A 19,627-nucleotide genomic window follows, 5' to 3' on the forward strand; every position below is an offset into this window, starting at 1 on the left:
ATTTTAACCATTGTTAACCATTGCAGATTTGCTTGTGTTCTGTGGATCATTGTCTTGTTGCATGACCCAACTGTGTTTCTGCTCATTTATTCCTGTTTTTCTGATGGTCATAAAAAATAACTAGTAGTTTATGTGTAAAGATTTCTGATAGACAGTGGTTCATTTTATGTTGTGTTTAATCCGTGAAATATGTTAACTGTACAATATAAAATAAAAAATTATATTTATTAAAAAAACTCAATGCATCACCCTGCTTACTGTATTGCAGTATATTGTATTGAACCAATGTAATATAATCTGCAGATTGATCAACAATCAAAGTTCTTCAAAAACATCACTTCTCTAAGGCATGATGTGCCTGACTGGACAACCTGTTTATCATTCTGTTCACTGTGATTGAAAAACCCAATGTTACTGTGCATTTAGATTAGGAAGGGATGGAACAAATCAAGGATGTTTGTTAACTAATGCACTGATGCTGCTTACTAATCACTGTTCCTAATTAGCTCTTTAATCTGGCTCCATTATCTATAAAAAGAACCTTTTCACACCTAAAGATTACATTACTGAAAGACATCAAAGTACAAAACATCAATATTCCTGCATACTTATCTATGTATTATTACAATCCACAATAAAATTAAATCTACTAAAAATAAAGAATGTAATATACTATAATATATAAAATGTTTGAGAAATTCATAATTCAAATTCAGACAACACAAATAACATATATTTTACTTTTAGGTTTAGAAGTATATAACAAATGCATGATAACAAAATCACATCAGTATCAGCAGATGATAAAATGACTGATATTCACCAGATTTGACAACTATTAAAAATTTTTTTAAAGGTGAATTTACTAAACTCCAAAAGAGCAGAATGTTTAGGCATTCCTGGATGACTTTAAACATTAAAAAATTTGTAATTACAGAAATACATTTTGTATTTATTTGTAATGCTATTACAAATGCTAATTTTACGTTATAAATGTTTAGGAATTTATTTCAGTAGATGATGTAGTAAATGATGGGAATGTAAAAAAAAAAGAAAATGTTTGTGTTTGCTTTTGTTTCAGTACTTTGCAAGGTTGTATTTAGTGTAAGTTTTAAAGAAGAACAGAAAAAAACGTAAGATTGTAAGACTACCGTACTACAGGTATATGTTCCTTAATGCAAACTTAAACATCACATGTTACTGTGACTGTGGCACTTAATTTTTGCAATGCTAATATTAAGCTTTGAATAACAAAAATCCACCTATTTAACACACAGATAATCTGTCATTTTTTTTGTGAACATTTTGACCAATCCGTTTCTGTTAATTAAATCCAACAAAGGTAAATTCATTTGTTCACGATTCCATCACATCTGTAGCTGTTATTGTTCTACAAGGCATGTGCGAGCAATGACAATATGCAGAAATACAATCACACATTTTGTCAGTTTCATGCAGCAGCATGAACAGCAACCCTGAGGTCTCAAAACCTTGCTGCCTTCGTGGGTGTGCAATCAAAGAGTGAAGTTAGTGTTCAGAAATAAAAGAGATGGTGAGTGAAACTGAGCTGAACAGCATGCCCCAGTGATCGGTTAAATGTCTGGCCTTGGTCAGCACACATCACACCAACTCAGCCCAGTCCATACAGAAAAGGTCAACTCTGTCAATCTGACTGAAAGAAAGCACATGTAAGGAGAGAACAGAGGTAAAAACAAGGTAAAGCACAAACGGGCACTTTAAGCAGGCAAAGACAAACAACTGCAGGTTTACGGGACGAGATCTTCTTTAAAGCCATTAATTAACTACTATCTTAACTGCATGATTATTAAACAAAAGAGCTGTAGAGAGTATCCAAACAACATCAGAGATGTACATTTCTCTTTGCACATTTAGATAGACATCAGTAAAAATATATGGGGTATGTAAGTGTAAGCAGCTAAAAACAGCATTCACCAACAAGGTCAGGGCCAACTAGGGTTTGTAAAGTAGCAAAAAGATTTCGTTTGCAAAACTAAAAAGATTGGTACACTTATGTTATTGGTGAAAAGTGTAACACTTTACACTTACCATAAACCAGACCAAAGATACCATGCAATAAAATTACCTTTCTCCATAATAGGCAACAATTAAATCAGTTTCGGCAAACAAGACAACTAAATGGGGACATGAAAGTTCACTTTGCATACAACCTGTTTAACATCAAAGGCATGAGAAGCCTTTAATCCACAACATCACAGGTATTGTTCAGGAAAAATCTTAAATAGACCTGGACAGCCAGAATGTAACTCTCAAAATATCGTTTAAGATGAAAGGCCAAGCTGGACAAGCGAAAAAGAAAGCACTGATTGATTTGCTAAAACACAGGGCAACTATCAAACATGTAAGATTGTGTGTTAATTAAAAAGGGGGCGAGAAAGGTGAGATCAAACAGACTAAGATCAAGAACACACGTTTGAGAGAGTAACACCTCTTTAACCTAAAACTAATAAACCACACAGCATATTCCAGTTTCCCATCAGTGGGACTGAGCTTACAGCCATCAAAGGAGCAGTGTCTTTAAGAAGACACTGGCTTTGATACAAAGTAGAAAGAACAAACATCTGATGGCCTTCCAGTGCAGTCAAAAACATTGTAATTACAAGTTAACACATGAATGGACCTCAGTTACTATGATCAGAAGCAATTCTGATACACGCGCTGATGTGGTGTGACGCATAAAAATGGACAGTGTTTCACATAATATCCACATAGCATGTTCTGTTGACTAATGTTCATGTTTGCACACACTTCAGATTCAAGCCAATTCTTAGCCGGGCAAATGGGTTTGGCTAATGTTCTCTAGCCAGTTATTAAGTGTGCTATGTTGGCTTAATCATGGAGACACAGACTGACAAGCAATAAATCCATTTCTCAAAATAAATGGGCTTATATCTGATCAGCTACTTGTTACTGTGCAGTTAATACACTGTTGTTGTTTACATGCTGTCAATAATTGGTATAAATCTGACATTTGTATGCAATTGAGTCTTCTAGAAGAACTGATGATACCAGAATAGATACACTCAGGATGATACATTGTAATATTGCAATACAATTAGAACAATAACAATCTTAATCACACACCATGGAAACCCCATGTTTTGTGGTTTATTCAATGTCTTATAAAAATATCACCTGAAATGTAATATTCTGTAAGTTATATATGTTTTTTTTTATATTATTACTATTATTAACTTGTATACATATTTTTTCAGAACCAGCTCACTACTTTATATTTTAAAATGAAAATTTCACTTAAACTTTGAGTCATCACTACTGAGAACTGTCATACTCTAAAATGAAACTGCGACACCAGATTGTGACAGGCACAACACTCCACGGAACATCACTTCTTTTTAAAATGAACTTCCTGACATACATTTGCGAGAGCTTTCTTAAAGTCGTCTCTCTCAGCAATGGCAAAGCGATTTGACAAATTTCATGTCATCTGGATGATGTCTCACCCAGGCAAGCGCCTTTATTAGCCCTCTACGCGCCTCACTGCTCCCTTTTGATCTTAGCAGGTAATGCACAACTGGGACAGCATCATCTCTCTCTCTCACTCTCACACACACACACACACACACAAAATCTCTCTCACTCTCTTTCTCTGTGTCTCTCAGTTTTTACCGCTTGCAGACTACTTACACACTCTCCAGACTTAAGGGGATTAAAGCACTCTGGCACTGTCTCTTACTCAGATGAGTACTTCTTTTGGAGAAGGGAAAGGGATGTACTGGTCTTGAAAATAAATTGTTTCTCCAAAAGTTATCTGTTTGGGGGTTTCTGAAATCAACACATGGTCAAAATCTGGAAAAATTACACAAAATAGTAAAAAATATACATATAGCACACCTAATATTTGGTTACATTTTCTTTAGCAAGTTGCACCTGGACTACACGCTTTTAGTAGTCATCAACAAGCCTCTGGCAGAATTCAGACTGAATATTTCACCACTCTTCCTTTGCAGAATTGGTAGATATTTTTTTTGTTTTCCTGGCATGTTTCCTGACTTTTAATACACATATTTGAGCTCAGGACTACCTCAGGAAGAATTCTGAGGTAGCCCAAATTCTTCATTATTCCATCTACTTTGTGCAATGTACCATTTCCTTCAGCACTACCATGCTTAACAACTGGGACAGTGTTCTTGGGGTTGAACGTCTGACTTTAATTTTCTAAACATACAATTGATAGACCTTTTTCCCATGCGCAAACACAAGTCATGTCCAATGCTAAACTTTTTTGTCAGTTAAAAACACAAGTTGTGCTTGATAGTGTTGATTTTGGATTTATGGTATGCTTTCTTGGATTGTAGCATCTCAGTCAATGAACTTTCTTAAATCCATGTCTCCAAGAGACATTTCTGAATTGGTTAAGTCTACAATCATCCTTTTCAGATCTGCACTGAGCTTCTTTGACTTTTCTTTTGTACTGTGTGTTGGTTAATCCAATGAGTGCTGTCAAACAAGTCATTTATAATGTGGGTACAGACAAACTATGAACTGTAGTAAGTCATTATCACTAAGGCCTTGGCAAGTTATATGTAATAGACATTTTGGTACTTTCTGCACCACTGAATTAATAATCGTAAGTGGGCGTAAGGACATTTTTGACATTTTATATATAATTTGGACCCTGTGCTGATTTCAGGAAACCCCCCAAAAAGTAAAGCTTGTTTTTGTTTTGTTTATACTTTTTCAGCAACAGAAAAAGAACAGTTTAAAGAAAATCACTGAATGCTTAATACTGCCGTTACATTCATGTGCATGATGGGTTTATGATCATTTCTCTTACATGTTTAAGATTCTTTTAGCCATGTTATTGTCATTCTGATGCAACAATGCTGTGCATCCAACATAAAAGGGCAGAATTGTGTCGAAAAACTTTATTAAATAAACATGCAAGCACTGCAATTATTTGGAATATATGGGATACACTTAAATGAGTTAAAGAGAAGAAAGCCAACATTTCTGAATGTGTTGCTGATGAGATTGCAAGGTGAGATAGAGTCCAACTGTTTTGTGACTGATAAAATGTAAGGAGCTAAAAACTCAGATAAAAATATAGTCACTATAACAAAATATAGTCAAAATTAAACAGACCAAACATTCAAACAGTCAAATATTGTTGCCTGATTTGCTTGTCAGCAGAAACTCTATTGTTTTAACATGTTTCCCTCATTCTAAAAGATGATGCATTTCACATACTGGACTTTTCTCAAGAAATGAACTATTCTCAAGACAAGAAACCTCTAACAAATAATTTAGTTCAAACAATATATTGAAATGATATATTGTGCAGCCCTAATAGGATGTCTGTCAGCATTTTCAGAATCAGAATCTCAGAATCAGAATCTCTTTATTTCACCAGGTCTCTCCAAAGATGTTTAATTGGGTTCAAGTCAAGGTTCTGGCTAGACATTCACAGAGGTGTCCCCATGCCACTCCTGTGTTGTGCTGGCTGTGTTTGTTGGAAGGTGAACCTTTGGCCCAGTCTGAGGTTCTACGCACTCTGGATAAGGATTTCATTAAGAACATCCTTGTCCTTTCAGCTTCCCCTCAACCCTAAGCATTCTTCCTGTCCCAGCTGCTGAAAAACACCCTCACAGCATAATGCTACCATCACCATACTTTACTGTAGGGATGTTGTTGGGCAGGTGATAAGCAGTGCCTGGTTTCCTCTAGCTGTGATGCTTGGAATTGAGGCAAAAAATCTTGGTTTGATCAGAATCATAATCTTACCAAGGCCACTCTCCCCCGATTAAGAGTCCAGGTTGGTCCAAACCTCTTCCAGGCCACTGTGCTCTTGGGACCTGTTAGTGCAGCAGGAATGTTTTTTTTTTCTGTAGCCTTATCCAGATAAGATCCTTCAAATCATTCTTTCTCCCAGCTCTAAAGAAAATTCATACTCCCTCTCTATCTCTATGCATGTTATTTGACATTAACTGTGGCAAATGCTACCTGTAGGTCCCGCAATGACATTTTAGGATTATTGGAGACTTCCTTAAGCATCTGATTTCTAATTCTAATCTTTTTTTTTATTCCTTCGCAGATTAATACGTATCTGCAACCTTCTTTCTGATGGCATCTCCATGGTGATCCCACTCACTTTATGAGAGAAAGACTCTCACTATATGTACATAACATAATAATTTCCACAAGCAAGGATAACCCTACCAATGTGCTATATCAGATGCACTAACCTAGATAAAAAATTTCTTACAAATATTTTAAGTTGATATTAAACATACCATAACAAAGTCTGAATAAACTCAACTTTTAAATGTTAAAAGTTTTTGTAGTCACACCTTATAAGAGCCAACAAAGAGCATTCATTTTTTACCTTTTAGAAGTTACTTTGCATTAAATATTTTAAAACATAATGGCAAATGTATATCGGATGAATATAGTAATAACATGCTAAGGCAAGCCCCTTTGGCTTAAAGCCAACTACTGCTGCTGCTTGAAATGCATTTCAAAATGACTAACCTACCCAAGCAGTAAAGGACCACTTGGACAAAGAGAAAATCAAGGCTCTCCCTACAAAGGTGGATTAAGACATTTTGGAAAAGCTAGTCCCTTGTTTTGTCCCTCACAGGAGTGAGTGAAGGTTTATATTACCTCTCTGACTGCAGCTTTCATCACCAAGTTCCCAACCCCCATACTGATTCCATGTCTTGCGGAATCAATAAAAGCTCCTGGAAGAACCAGTGCCTTCAGTATCTCATTCAGTGACTTAATCCTGGGAATATACCCATGTACCCATGTGTTAAAAAAAAAATGTATGTGTGTATATGTGTGTATATGTGTGTCTGTGTAGTCATGTGTGTGATCTCCAGGTCTTCACTGATTCAATATGCATTTGCTGACTTCTCCTCCAGGGTCATTGAGTAGATGCATCTCAACACAGTTGTAAAACACCATCCAGACGCCTGACTGCACAGATTAAAGGATCACTAAAAGCTTTCATTACCTGTGTTTACCAAAACACAAAAATGGTGCATTAAAGTAACGGGTAAAAAATCAGCTTTCATGGACCACTGTTGTTACTACCAGCAGCCAAAACATTGTTTTCCACTAGGTGTCTCTACTGTATCTGTTGTCACACACACTTGCTGTGTTGTCACTGTCCATCTCACCTAGACGAAGAGCCAAAAATCTTAACACATTAGGGCCAAATGTATGTATAATATTTGTGCTGTATTCCAGGCACACAACAGGATACAGTCTGCCCAGAAAGCATGTTTTAATTTTCACAACTCCACCAGAGTTTGTCTTGACACAGACTTGTTTTTGTTTTGTTCCTTGTTTTTGTTTCCTATCTGTCATTGTTTAAGCTAGAAGAACTAAATAAGGTGATAAGGTAAAGCTTAATAAGTTATGCATTAATTGTAGTTGCACTGCTTGTGTATTTTACTGGAACATCAAGACACCTTTGCACTTTGTCATATATCTACAGTTGTGGTTGGAAGTTTACATACACATGGACATGAATGTCAAGAAATACTGTACCGTCAGCTCCACTGAATAAATAAACTAAGTGGGCATTTATATTTTTGACTCTGTGCTGATTTTAGAGAAAGGAAAACACAAACCCATTTTTATTAAAGATGTACGTAGTACCCTTCTTTTGCCCCAGAAGAAGAACAGTTACAAAATCACTAAAAGCTCAAAATTGTCATGACATTCATGTCCATGACAAGTGGATGTAGGCATCCAACCACAGCTGTACCATATCGTCACTGTCATGCAAAAACCTTTGTATGCAAAATTGTAACTTTACGGGCAAAGAAAAAACATCTTTCAATGGAAGTCAATTTTAAAAGATTCCATTCAAATGTGAAGGACAACCACCAGATTCACAATATATAAAAAACATAATATGGCTCTGTGTGCACACTATAATAGTGGAATTACTTCCTGCCGAATGCTAGAGTTGTGCACCAGCTATTATGAACATACAGCTGGATGGATGAAAGATGGATTTCATAACTGGCAGACGGCTGACTGTTCTGACACTGCTGGCTTTGTCTGCTCTTCAATTAAGTGCTTCTCTTCTACAGTTGTGTCCTTATATGTCTCTTACTAGAGAGTTAGACAGTGCCATCACAGATTCCACTCAAACCCAAAAAAGATACTGCATTCCCTGCCAACTTCTAATCCATTTAAAGAGTTAGGCTACCTACCTAAGCTTTTTTTTCCTGTCGGGACTGAGAACATCTAAAAGCAGCAGTCTTGTTTAGACAAGTATTTGATTTTCTCCAGTTAACAGTCCATTAGGCTTGTACCTGGAGCAAATGATCCATTGAACACATAATTGATGTTCATGGCTGTCCACTGAAAAATGCCACTGAAATCTTCTGGGGGCAATCCTTAAGTCGAAGCCGTTTTAAGATAGCATTAGGAGGGGGAAAGTTCACAAAATCAATTCTGTACCAATCAATAGCGCAATCCACAAGGCACTTCATTTACTCGTTCAATCACAATCAACCATTTAATGAGTAACAATCAGAGGAACAATCAGATGAGCATTCTGACGAAATGTTCATTTTGTGTGGAAATATCTCAAATCTCATATTTTCTTCTCTAAATATTCTGCAAATATTCGTACAAATTACATGTGTTTACAACAGCTTCACTTTCTGCAGTAAACTATGTACCAGGTGTTGATCATTCTTAATTCCAGTTCTCTACATTCACGTAGCCTTATGCAGGGGCTCATACATGGACCTTTACTTACCCTTGAAGGGCTTTCTCTCCAAACCAGTCTCCTTTTCCCAAAGCACGCAAGTAAACTGGAGTGTCACTGGGCGAATCCTCCCGGGTAACATTCACCTGTCATCAGGAAATCTTGATTAAAGCGTTAAAACAATCTATTAACCACAGTTCTGACTTTGCAATGTGATTGGCTGAGGCATTGCATGAGTGGCAAAATATCTCAATAATGACCCTGATTGAATCTCTTTACTTAACAATGACTGCCAGTCAATAGCAAAAAGCAAGTTTAAAATGACAAGTAACAAGCATGCTAAAAACACCATGTCTGGAGAACATATTCTGTGACATTTCTTCTACTTCCTTATGAGCAGAAGAAAGGATATTAGCCATAATGAAGGCTTGTAGGGTCTGCTGGACTTTCAGTTTTGAATCTACTGAAATCTGCTGATACTGAATTTAAATGCACTGCACAACTGTCAAATGTGCAGCTAAAAGTTATATTCCCATTTTAATATCCATCCAATCCAAAAGTTATCAGTATGCCGCAGGGCTTATAAATAGTATATAGGCTAAATTAGAGCTATGTAAATAAGTATTGCATGGTCAATTTCTGTGACATCAATGTCTCACATTGAATAATAAACTTTAAAAAGAAAACTGTAGTGAAATAATTATTTTGAGGTCATGCTATGCCATGACATATTGGCACCGTAAATTCCAGCCTGGCAATGTGATTTGCTGAGATGCATTCTGTAAGTGCGAATCTCTGCAGATATCAGAACGATAGCAGCACTATTACTATATTCATCTGTAACCTAGCAACAGCATTTTTTTTAAGTAATGTAAATGTATACAACAGTAAGCAAGTATATGTAACATATGGTATCTCATAGCTAACAGTAAATATAAACAATGAGACACAATTGCAACACACCAGTGCCAAGATCTCATGGTTAGGAATACCCCGGATATTTATTATTGTGATTGTAAGGTCTGATGTGATGATCAAAGGACGATAGCAGTTCTGAGCTTGGAGCTCAGCCAAATCATACATGCAATGCTGTCAACGTACAGGTTAATATTTTAGGCACCCCAGGTCAAAATTTTAGTAAATGTTAACCTAAGAAGAAGATGAACTGATTTCCAAAAGGCATATTGTTAAATATGCAACATTCCATTCAACATTTTAAGCAAGATTAGCATATTATTTTAAAGATGAACAAAAGAAAAGGAGCCCCTTTGCAAAAGTCTGGTCACCCCAAGAGATTTGAGCCCTCGAGGAATTTTCTTAGACCTTAATAAGCTTGTTAGGGCTATGGCTTTTTCATAACCATTGTAAGGAAAGGTCAGGAGATACAAATTTTAAAGCTTCATAAATACTCTAACTGCTTAAACCTTGTCCCAACAATCAGCAGTCATGAGGTCCCTTCATAGCATTTAATTTAAAAATAGGAATACCTGAAAACAAAGGAGATTAAGCTTAGTTCTGAAAGACAAGAGAAAACGTTCTAAAAAAACTGATTGCAGAATTGCTAGAAATGAAAAGCAAAGCCCCCTTCAGGAATATAAATATGACCTTCATGAAAGAGTCATCAGAAGAAGCCCTTGCTGCATCCTCAATTCAAATTAGAAGTATTTTAAGAAACATCTAAACAAGCCTGAAACAAGCATTTAATAATACAGTCCTGTGGACATTTGTCCATGAATTAGCAAAGCCATACTTGGAAACAAGGGTTAGAAATTCCTCAAAAGAACAGAGCACAGGGATGGATTGACCATGCTTGGTTTGTGTTGCAGCCAGTGGTACAACAATTTACTAGTAGAGTGAAGAATACATTTCATTATATACCATCAGATTTTACAAGCAAGCATCACACCATCTGTAAGCTAAAGATGAAATGAGGACTACTTCTACAGCAGGATAAAGATTATAAACACCCCAGCCCCCACAATGGACTACCTCAAGAGGTGCAAGCTGAACTGCTCTCCAAAAAACATTTTGTCAGGTAAGCCTTGCGCTCTTGTTTTCTGTAGCTACTCAATGCACTCACAACACTTTTCACACTCCTGGGTTTAAAGCTGGCGACAAGTCCTGATATTAAACCTGCTAGATATTGGGTTAGGGCCAGCGCCAAGTGAATGCTGATTTGCCTCCAACCCAAGGCTTTTGTTGCCAATCTCCAAAAACAGTAGGCAACTTGAAAATCAGCGATGGGGCTGAAGTCGTATAGTGTGAACCTGGCATTAGCTATTTACAGTAATGTATATTTTGACCGGGGCGCCCAAACCTTTGCATGGCACTGTGTCTGATAGTAACCTTACCTTTCCTTTACTGATGATGAAGAAGGTGTCTCCTCTAGCCCCTTGTCTAATGATGTATTCGCCATCGTTATAGTGAGTCTGAAAAAGAAAAAAGATTGAAAGGGGGAGGTAGGGGGAGTGAGAGAAAGAGAGACAGATGTTTGCAACCCACAAGACACCACACAATGTGCAAACAGCCTCTTCAGAACCAATATACTCCTTAACAGCTTAACTGCAAATTATATTTTCCCAATGTGACCCTGAGTAGCTAATTAAAAGCAACCTTAACCAGCCACCAGAACTCTTGGAACTCTTGAAGATAAACAACAGCATGTTTAAACTGCATTGATGATATAAGCATGTTTAGCATTTCTTGTCTCTGCTTCAAACCATATCCATTTTTTTACCATATACTTCGGCTGGGAAGCACCACTGGAATTAAATTGCTACATATGTCATAATAACCTGACATGACTTATAAAAAGGTGTGCCTTGCAAAATATATTCAATCACCTTAAACGTCATCTGATTTGCCTGGGTCTATAAAACACTTTCGATTTTTAAAATAAATACAATAAATGATAATTTATTAAGAAAATGAATCAGTTATTAGATAAACTTTATATTCCACAATAAATAAGTGGAAAATGACGTTTGCTTAAGCCTGTGCTGCAAACGTTCCTTATTAACTCAGATGAAAGATGAGTACCCATAATGAGGACAAAGTTGGCTTCCAAAGGTTCAAATGTAATAACCAAGTGTGTATATATCACAGTGAGCACTGTTTAATTTTTTATGGATCAACAGTGGGGACATAAAAGCTGCATAATACCATCCAGGCACTCACTAGATAAGGTAGTCTCTAAAAATGTAGCATCAGAGCAAGGAGGAACTACCTAGTTCAGAAGGTGAGGCTGGACTGAAGTTGACCAGTTAACAGCAAAATCCAAAACACTATAAATCTAACACTGCACAGACACCATCTCAAAAGTATGTGTGGTGGCACCATGGTCTTTATCAGGAACCTTTGTGTTTGGTCACTACAGCATTCAGTATTTTGTATCATTTGCATATTACAGCTTTCAGAACTGTGGCCTATAGTGCAATCACAATATCAAATCAGAATCGCTTTCTTCCCCAAGTATGGCACATGTACAATGAATCTGTCTTGGTGCACAGATGTAACATGGCAAACAGACTAAACACAGACTAGACAAGTATACCTTCAAGACTTTGCTGTTGTAAATGTCCTGAAGCATTGACAAAGTACACCCGATGATCTTTTCTGCTGTTCTGATTATGCACTGAAGTTTGGCTCGTTCTTCTGAGATGGACGATCCAAACCAGATGGTTATGGAAAATGTGAGGCTGGACTTAATGATTGCTGTGTAGGAATGGATTATCAGAGCCTGTAGCACAGAACCATATTCATCCCTGGATATGGTGGTGCCCAAGACTCCAGAACAGAAACCACAAAGTAATGGATGGTGAGGAGGGTGAGGGTCTAAAATCCACTACCATACTTATATACTGCGCATTCTTTTGCATTTTGGAAATGTAGTACTGAGGGTCCAGATGTGATTTCCTAAGCCCGGTAAAGAAGTACTCAATTCACCAGCAAATGGGATCTGGGACTGATAGCTATGACAGTTTGACCTTCAGGATCTCTGGCTCAATGGTGTTATAAGCAATATATTGTGCAACCCTACCACAAACCTGTGTTATATTGATAAGCCAATAATGAACCAAGCCTCTTTCATCGGTTGTTTGTCAAGTCAATAGAAGCAATAACGCATCCCAGGATCAGTAGACATCAACACACTTCTAATAATTACAATGAACCTATAAATCTGTTCTCAAACACTAGAATATACTAGCATAGCACTAATATTGAGTGTGTTTACATGCACATAATAATAATATATATATATATATATATATATATATATATATATATATATATATATATATATATATATATACTTATATAATAAGTCATATTTTGGAAATAATCCATTCATCACATTTACAACGTGATAAAGAAAAGTCACACAAGTCAATCAGATTTTACACAACATGTACCTTGATTATTGTTTGCTGACAATAACTCAAAAATGGAACTTCTTTCATTTTTAGTATAGTCCCTTGCAAGTCACCATTCCAAAGGTGTAGCACTGAAATAAGCAAAAAAATGCACATCATGGTGATCATGATCATGATAACTGAGGCTAAAACCAGTCCTCTATTTTAGATTTCTTCAAATCCCATAACAGCTTTCCAATGTTCAACATTAGGAGGAACTAGGAGGAAAAAAGCACACTCACAGAAGGTTAATTTAGGGACTTGTATGGCTCGTACTCCCTAACCGCTCTTCAGTGCATGAAATCCAATCTTGATAATGCTGCATAGATAGAGAGCCCACTAGCAGCTAATTAATGAAATCTCTGAACTGCCTCCAATAAAAACAGGGTCAGCTGGGTCGAGGCCTGACTGATTTGTTCAGTGTATATGGTATCCTTTGTGCCATGCTCCTGTTTCACTTAATATGGTTTTTGTGAAAGAAATATGGATAATCAGTAAGTACTATGTGGTCCCCCCCACAAACCAAAAAATACCCATAAATGATTTCAGGTGAATAAGCAACTTTCCCAGACAGATTCACACCACATACTAATTTCCTGTTTCTACAGCATGACAGCAAGCTGACGTGTATGTCCACTAAAGGAGCTGATGGATGAAATGATTGCACACAGGCTGCCATATCTGTAGCATAAACTGGCATTCTTAAATCTGGTTGCTTCATATTTTGTAGAAAAATAAAGGACTCTTCCAGAATCAGTTACTCAAAAAAGGAATGTTACAAATTTCTTTTGTCAAACTATAATGGGATTACTTTTCGAAAAATGTAATTTCACTACTCATTACCTTACTTTTAGGTTGCTCTTTAAAACCCATTCAAAATTGGAACAACCCAACAGCCCAGTCAGTACTTAATTAAGAAAGAAATAGCTATGGTTGTTTAAGGCATGTCATCATCCCTACTTTTACTCTTACACTGCGCAGGATGCAATGTACTTTTATTTTTTTCTAGATAATGGAATCATGTCAGAAACCACACAAATAAGTTGAAATAAGTTATTGTAAAATTTATTTTACAATAGGGTTCCAGCGGTATATCGGTTTTAAGTATATCATGGTATGAAAATCCATGATTATTCTGTGTATATTTGCTTAATACTTCTATAATAAATAATTGTTATCTGAAAACAAAATAGTTTAAAAGAGCTCCACCTCACATGCAGTTTTTTGTTCTGGAAAGGGAGACATTTTACATGTACTTTCCTAAAAATTTTTTTTTCCTAAAGTCATTTGAACTTCGCTATAGATTGCTAACAATATTAGCCTTGTAGTTACAGCGCAAAACTAAAGAAGCAAATCTTCACTGTAAAAAAACAACAATGTACATATTTACAGGATAAATTTGTAGTTCAATAATTACAAACTATAGACCATCTGTTTCTCTGCATACTTTGTTAGCCTCGTTTCACCCTGTTCTTCAATGGTCAGGACCCTAGGGACCACCACAGAGCACATATTTTTGTAGTGGTTTATTCTCATCACTGCAGTGACAATGACGTGGCGGTGTGTTACTTTCACAGTATTACAGCTGTACTAGTAATCTGAATACGTCCTGAATGTAACAAAAACAAAATGTATGCTGTGGTTTGGGGATTAAATACTGTTATACAAAAAAACTTGTTCTATGAAGAACTGAAATGAAAAATAAGTAAAATAAAATGTTACAGATAAAGATTAAGACCTCTTCTGGGTAAGCCTAAAAACGGATCACCCGAAGGCAAATCCAGCATTACTTCATTTCAGATTCACCTGTATATAAAGTGATCTTCAGTGTTTTTTTAAGCATTTTCTGTTAAAATGTCACTGTTAAAACATAAAATTACAGACAGCCCTGGCATGATTATATAATTACCATGTTATTAAAACCACATTTGAACTAATAACTTTGTAAAAAAAAAAAAAAACTACACTCTGGCCAGTGGTAGAATAAGTTCCAATTTTTGTTTTGACCTTTCTAGAACAGCACTCTCTGCTATCCTTTATGCACGAATAGCACAAATCACTCACAACAGGAGTGAGAAACGCTCTCAGAAGGTAAAGTCTGCAGAGTGTTTTATAGTGAAAGATGAAAAAAACACATGGCTCCAGTACTTTAACTGTGTTTAATATGCTTTTTTCCATTTATTTATCCACTTAATTATTGACCACGGCGCCAAACCAACCCAGTTTCACTGTATTTGTTTAACGACAAATATATTGTATTGCATTGTATTGTATTATACCCATAAATACACTTGCACCACATCTTTACTCTTGTGGAAATGCTCTGTTTTACCAGCGAGAGCACCACCACACATTTTTATTGGCTTTAACCTAATTGTAGCACATTCACAACACTACAAAATGATTATTTCACATAAATAGGCGCCAAATACCAAAATATATCAGTTCAGAGTGTGTACCACTATATGGATCAGGATATACTTAGCAATGAGGTAATAAAGGTTGCAATTCAGTAATGGAAGCATTTTGTTTAAATTATACAGAAGATTAGCCCATTAAAAGATGGATATTTTTAAGTACTGGAAAGCAAACATTTATTGCTCGATTGATTACACATGGGATAAAAGGAAAATGATGTAATTGGATTTTTGGCCACATCACAAGTTTAAAATAAGAATAAAGATGGCACCATTACTGCCATGATTTAATTTGATCAAATAAATAAATGTCCCCCAATAGGATATATAATGCACTTCGCATTTTTAATCCGCTCTTATGAGGCAGTAATTGGAAGGCTGCATGTCTCTGTGTAATTTCTCTCTCTAAAGCCCAGGTACGTGTGTCAGCTGCTTGCTTCATCTTCCATCTCCTCCATTATTCAATGTGGCCAAGGCACATCTGCTGAGGTCAGCAAAGGGCGGACTCCAAGTAGTGAGTCTGCTGGTGGAAGAGCAGCCAGGCCATTTGAACAGGTATCACGCTTATTCTTAGTAGCTGCCTCACCAATCTAGGGTCAAAGGGCCTCTCTTTGCACCAAATCGAAAACTATGCCCTTTATGGATGCTTGGAAGGCTGCATGATGGAAAATAAAATTCCTTCCAATTTTGACAAGGTTTGAAAGCAAAGTTCACTAAAGTTAAACTTGAGAAACAAACCACTCGCTCTCCAGTTCAAATAGTCTACGGACACACATACATAGTTCACATGATATTACAACCAAGTACATGTTTACATGACCACCCAATAAGTCTATGGTGGTTTAGCCTGTTTTATGTTGACGCGACACAGAGATATATTACTGCAGACAGTCTGTCGCAACGGTTTCAGAGTGACGCAACTATCTAAGCGTTGGTCAAATTATCAGAGGTCTGATCCAGACAGCATAACTGGCCTCGCTCTCTCTTGGTAAAGATCTTGGTCAGAGAGCAATGGATCAGTGCAGCTTTTTATAGCATCCAGACGTTAAGTTTATTTTTTCAGATGTCCCTGAGGATTTCTGTCTGAACTCAACAATTTGTTACACATTGTTCCTGAATGTTAAAAAAATGTCTTTAGATTTCAGGGGACATACATATATAGATAAAATGTTTAAAATAGGTTCTAGTAGTGTGAGAAAAAACCTCCAGAGGGGTCAGCAAGCTTCCTTGATGAAGCCACTCCCGATTATTCCCTGCCTCTCTATTCTCAAATACATCTCCGTCTCCCCTCCCCTCCTCACTCGGCACAATTGTGCCTCACACATCAGATGGAAAACACTGACCTTTGGACTTGCTCTGCTCAGAGCAGGCCAGAAACACTGTGGGAATGCCCGCCCACTATTGCACTCAAACCCATATGTTGGAGATAAAGACTAAACTTTACTTTGCAGTGAAATGCACTTCATCATTCTTTCAGAGCCTGATTTATCTGACAGAGTGTTGTTAATGCACAAGGACATGAACGTGTGTGTTTATACTAGCCAACCCCAACACCCCACATCTCCACATCCATGCTGCAACTCACAGCTTTATTTTTTAGAAGGTACACATTTATGTCAGGCAGTACTAACCAAAATACTGGAAATACAGGCTCAGACACAAAGATCAAAAAGTCACTGAACAGCCTTTTCTGTTTCATTGCTATGCTGGTATTTTTATGCGCTGAGAGACTGAAGACAACACTGTTTGGGCAAAAGCCATTAAAAATTCAGTAGATGAAAAAAATCTATGTCAAATCAAAAGTTACACAAAATCCCATCGACATGTTCTAAATAAAAATAAACTAGATGTACTGCATCAAACAGAAGATAGAGACATCGAAAAAACAAAGCATTTCATTGGTCACTCTGACAACCATGTCCAAGTTATCTTGACAGGGGGCAATTTCCAAGTAAATTGACATGAAATGTACAAATTCAGACTGACATGGGAAGTACTGCTCACTCCAGTTCTCTCTAGTGTGCTGGTTTATGCTGTCAAAACAAAGCAAAGCTCTATTAAACAATATGCATTTTGCACCATTTATTAAAAGTGACAATGTAATTTGGTGTAATTTCCTTCTCCCCATGGGTTTTAGTGATTGCCGTCTTATTAAAATTACACACAATGTCTCTCAAAAGTGCAGCCATCATAAGTCTAGTGATTCTGCTGGATGGCTGTAGTATGTTGTGTATCTCTGCCCATCCCCTTAAATTTTAATGACAAAACAAATTTTTCATCTATTATTCTCCCCTAAACTGTCTTTCCAGCAATTAGTCTTACCTGATACTGACACATTTTTTTCCCCAGTAATCAAAAGCGTTTTTCAAATGTGAATTAGCTTTAGCACAGCTTTCATGCCTTGTAGGCTGTCCACTGGTCTTTCACATTGCTGTTGGGTGACTTTATGCCATTCATAGTCGGCAAATTCAGGACCTTCCTGCAAATTCAGGAAATTTCTCCAGGACCTTGGTGGAACATAGAGCAACATAACACTACGCAAGACTACATAACTACATACATTAGCAATATGCTAAAATTCTTCAAACAAATACGCAAACATAGAGCAAAGAAACAATACAATACTACTGATTTATTGCAAAAAAAAAGTAGGATGCAGTAGGACTTTAAGTTGTAGCTGCATGCATTCAAATCCTCACAGAAATGCTCCAACTGTAGCAGAATCATGAAGTTAAATGATGACTGGAAATGGGAACACATACTTTAAGGGTTTAGGTTTAGATTCACACATGCTGTGGATCATGTCAAACTGGCAGAGAATGGTGTGGATTATATTTGTATTTGAACAAAAACACACCATGCCTTGCTTTACCTTTGGCCTGCAATCCTGATCACTCTAAAGTGAATGTGGCAATTATATTTCAAGTGCTGCACATTGCATTTTACAGCCAGGTTTATTACTGAATACAAAATTAGGATTCGTCAATCAGTGACATTATTTTTGTAACGTGACCACTGATTCTGAAGAATGATTCATTGACTCACAGTACATAATTTGCTTATAGAGGTTCTTTAGAGTGATACTTTGAAAGCATACGGCTGGGGCAGAGACTGATTTAAAACGTCCATTCAAAGAAGCAGAGAAAATGTGAAATTTGATCAGGGTGATGTGGTGCAAATGAAATGTCAAGCATTTGACTGGGCTGCTGAAAGTGGCCACATTCTGCCATTTCAGGAGGATCTAACACTTAATGTCTGCCTGTTGCTTTTTGACAGAGCCTGACAGTTGCACCTGAACCAGACGCAATTCTAATGTATCTCCAAATTCCTAGCATTCTTTAAACAGTGAAATAAAGTAATTAAATGAACAATTTCTTGTCCAAATAAAAAAAAATCCATTAGGACTTAATTAAGCAGAATATTTTAGGATCTATGTTTGTTATTAGCTAATTATACAAGTTGTCTATTTTAGGAATTTGATCTCATCCACACGTTCAAGCCCAAGCAACAGGGGATATGATGTACAATATTTTTGATGCTTAATGAATGCAAGTTTGAATAATAAATACTATTATGTAACAATTTAAGTCAGCATAAGGTATTTTTGATTAGTTGATGTTTTAGTTAATTCTACACTTTTCAAACTGAGTAAAGCAGCATTTGTTACTCTGCGCCTGATTAAAGTTTCTTTTGCTTTATTGTAAAAGCCAATTGATCTTTTATTTTTCATTTAAAATAACTTGTTATTGACACACTCGTAATAGCACATTTTTTGCCAGTTTAAGCAAAATCATAATATTATTGGCTAGGTATTTAATTACCGATTTGATTGTATAGAGAGGGATGAAGAGGGAGACAGAGGCAGTGTGCATGATCACACACAGCAGCACTGATCTCCAACCCAGTCTAAAGGCCAATCAGCTCATACAAAATAAGAACAGATTTCTGGAACACTGGAAGAAGTAAATAAACTCGAGTAAACTAAAATGCTATTTGGCCCTAAAAAGAGAGCATACATTTATCGATTTGATTGTCATAGGTACAAAGCACTACTAGCCCAGTGATAG

General features: G+C 36.6%; 1 protein-coding gene across 1 annotated transcript in view; it reads right to left on the reverse strand.

Moving 5' to 3' along the window:
• LOC140543797 (cGMP-dependent protein kinase 1-like) overlaps window positions 1–19,627 on the reverse strand; it is a 112,771-nt gene that overhangs the window by 24,213 nt on the left and 68,931 nt on the right. The window contains exons 6-7 of the mRNA XM_072667044.1: window positions 11,083–11,160; window positions 8,783–8,877 (exon numbers count right to left, since the gene is read on the reverse strand). Coding sequence (XP_072523145.1) covers window positions 8,783–8,877; window positions 11,083–11,160 — 173 coding nt within the window. The remainder of the gene's footprint in view (window positions 1–8,782; window positions 8,878–11,082; window positions 11,161–19,627) is intronic.

Source organism: Salminus brasiliensis, chromosome 22 (assembly GCF_030463535.1).
Source record: "Salminus brasiliensis chromosome 22, fSalBra1.hap2, whole genome shotgun sequence".
Classification (NCBI taxonomy): domain Eukaryota; kingdom Metazoa; phylum Chordata; class Actinopteri; order Characiformes; family Bryconidae; genus Salminus; species Salminus brasiliensis.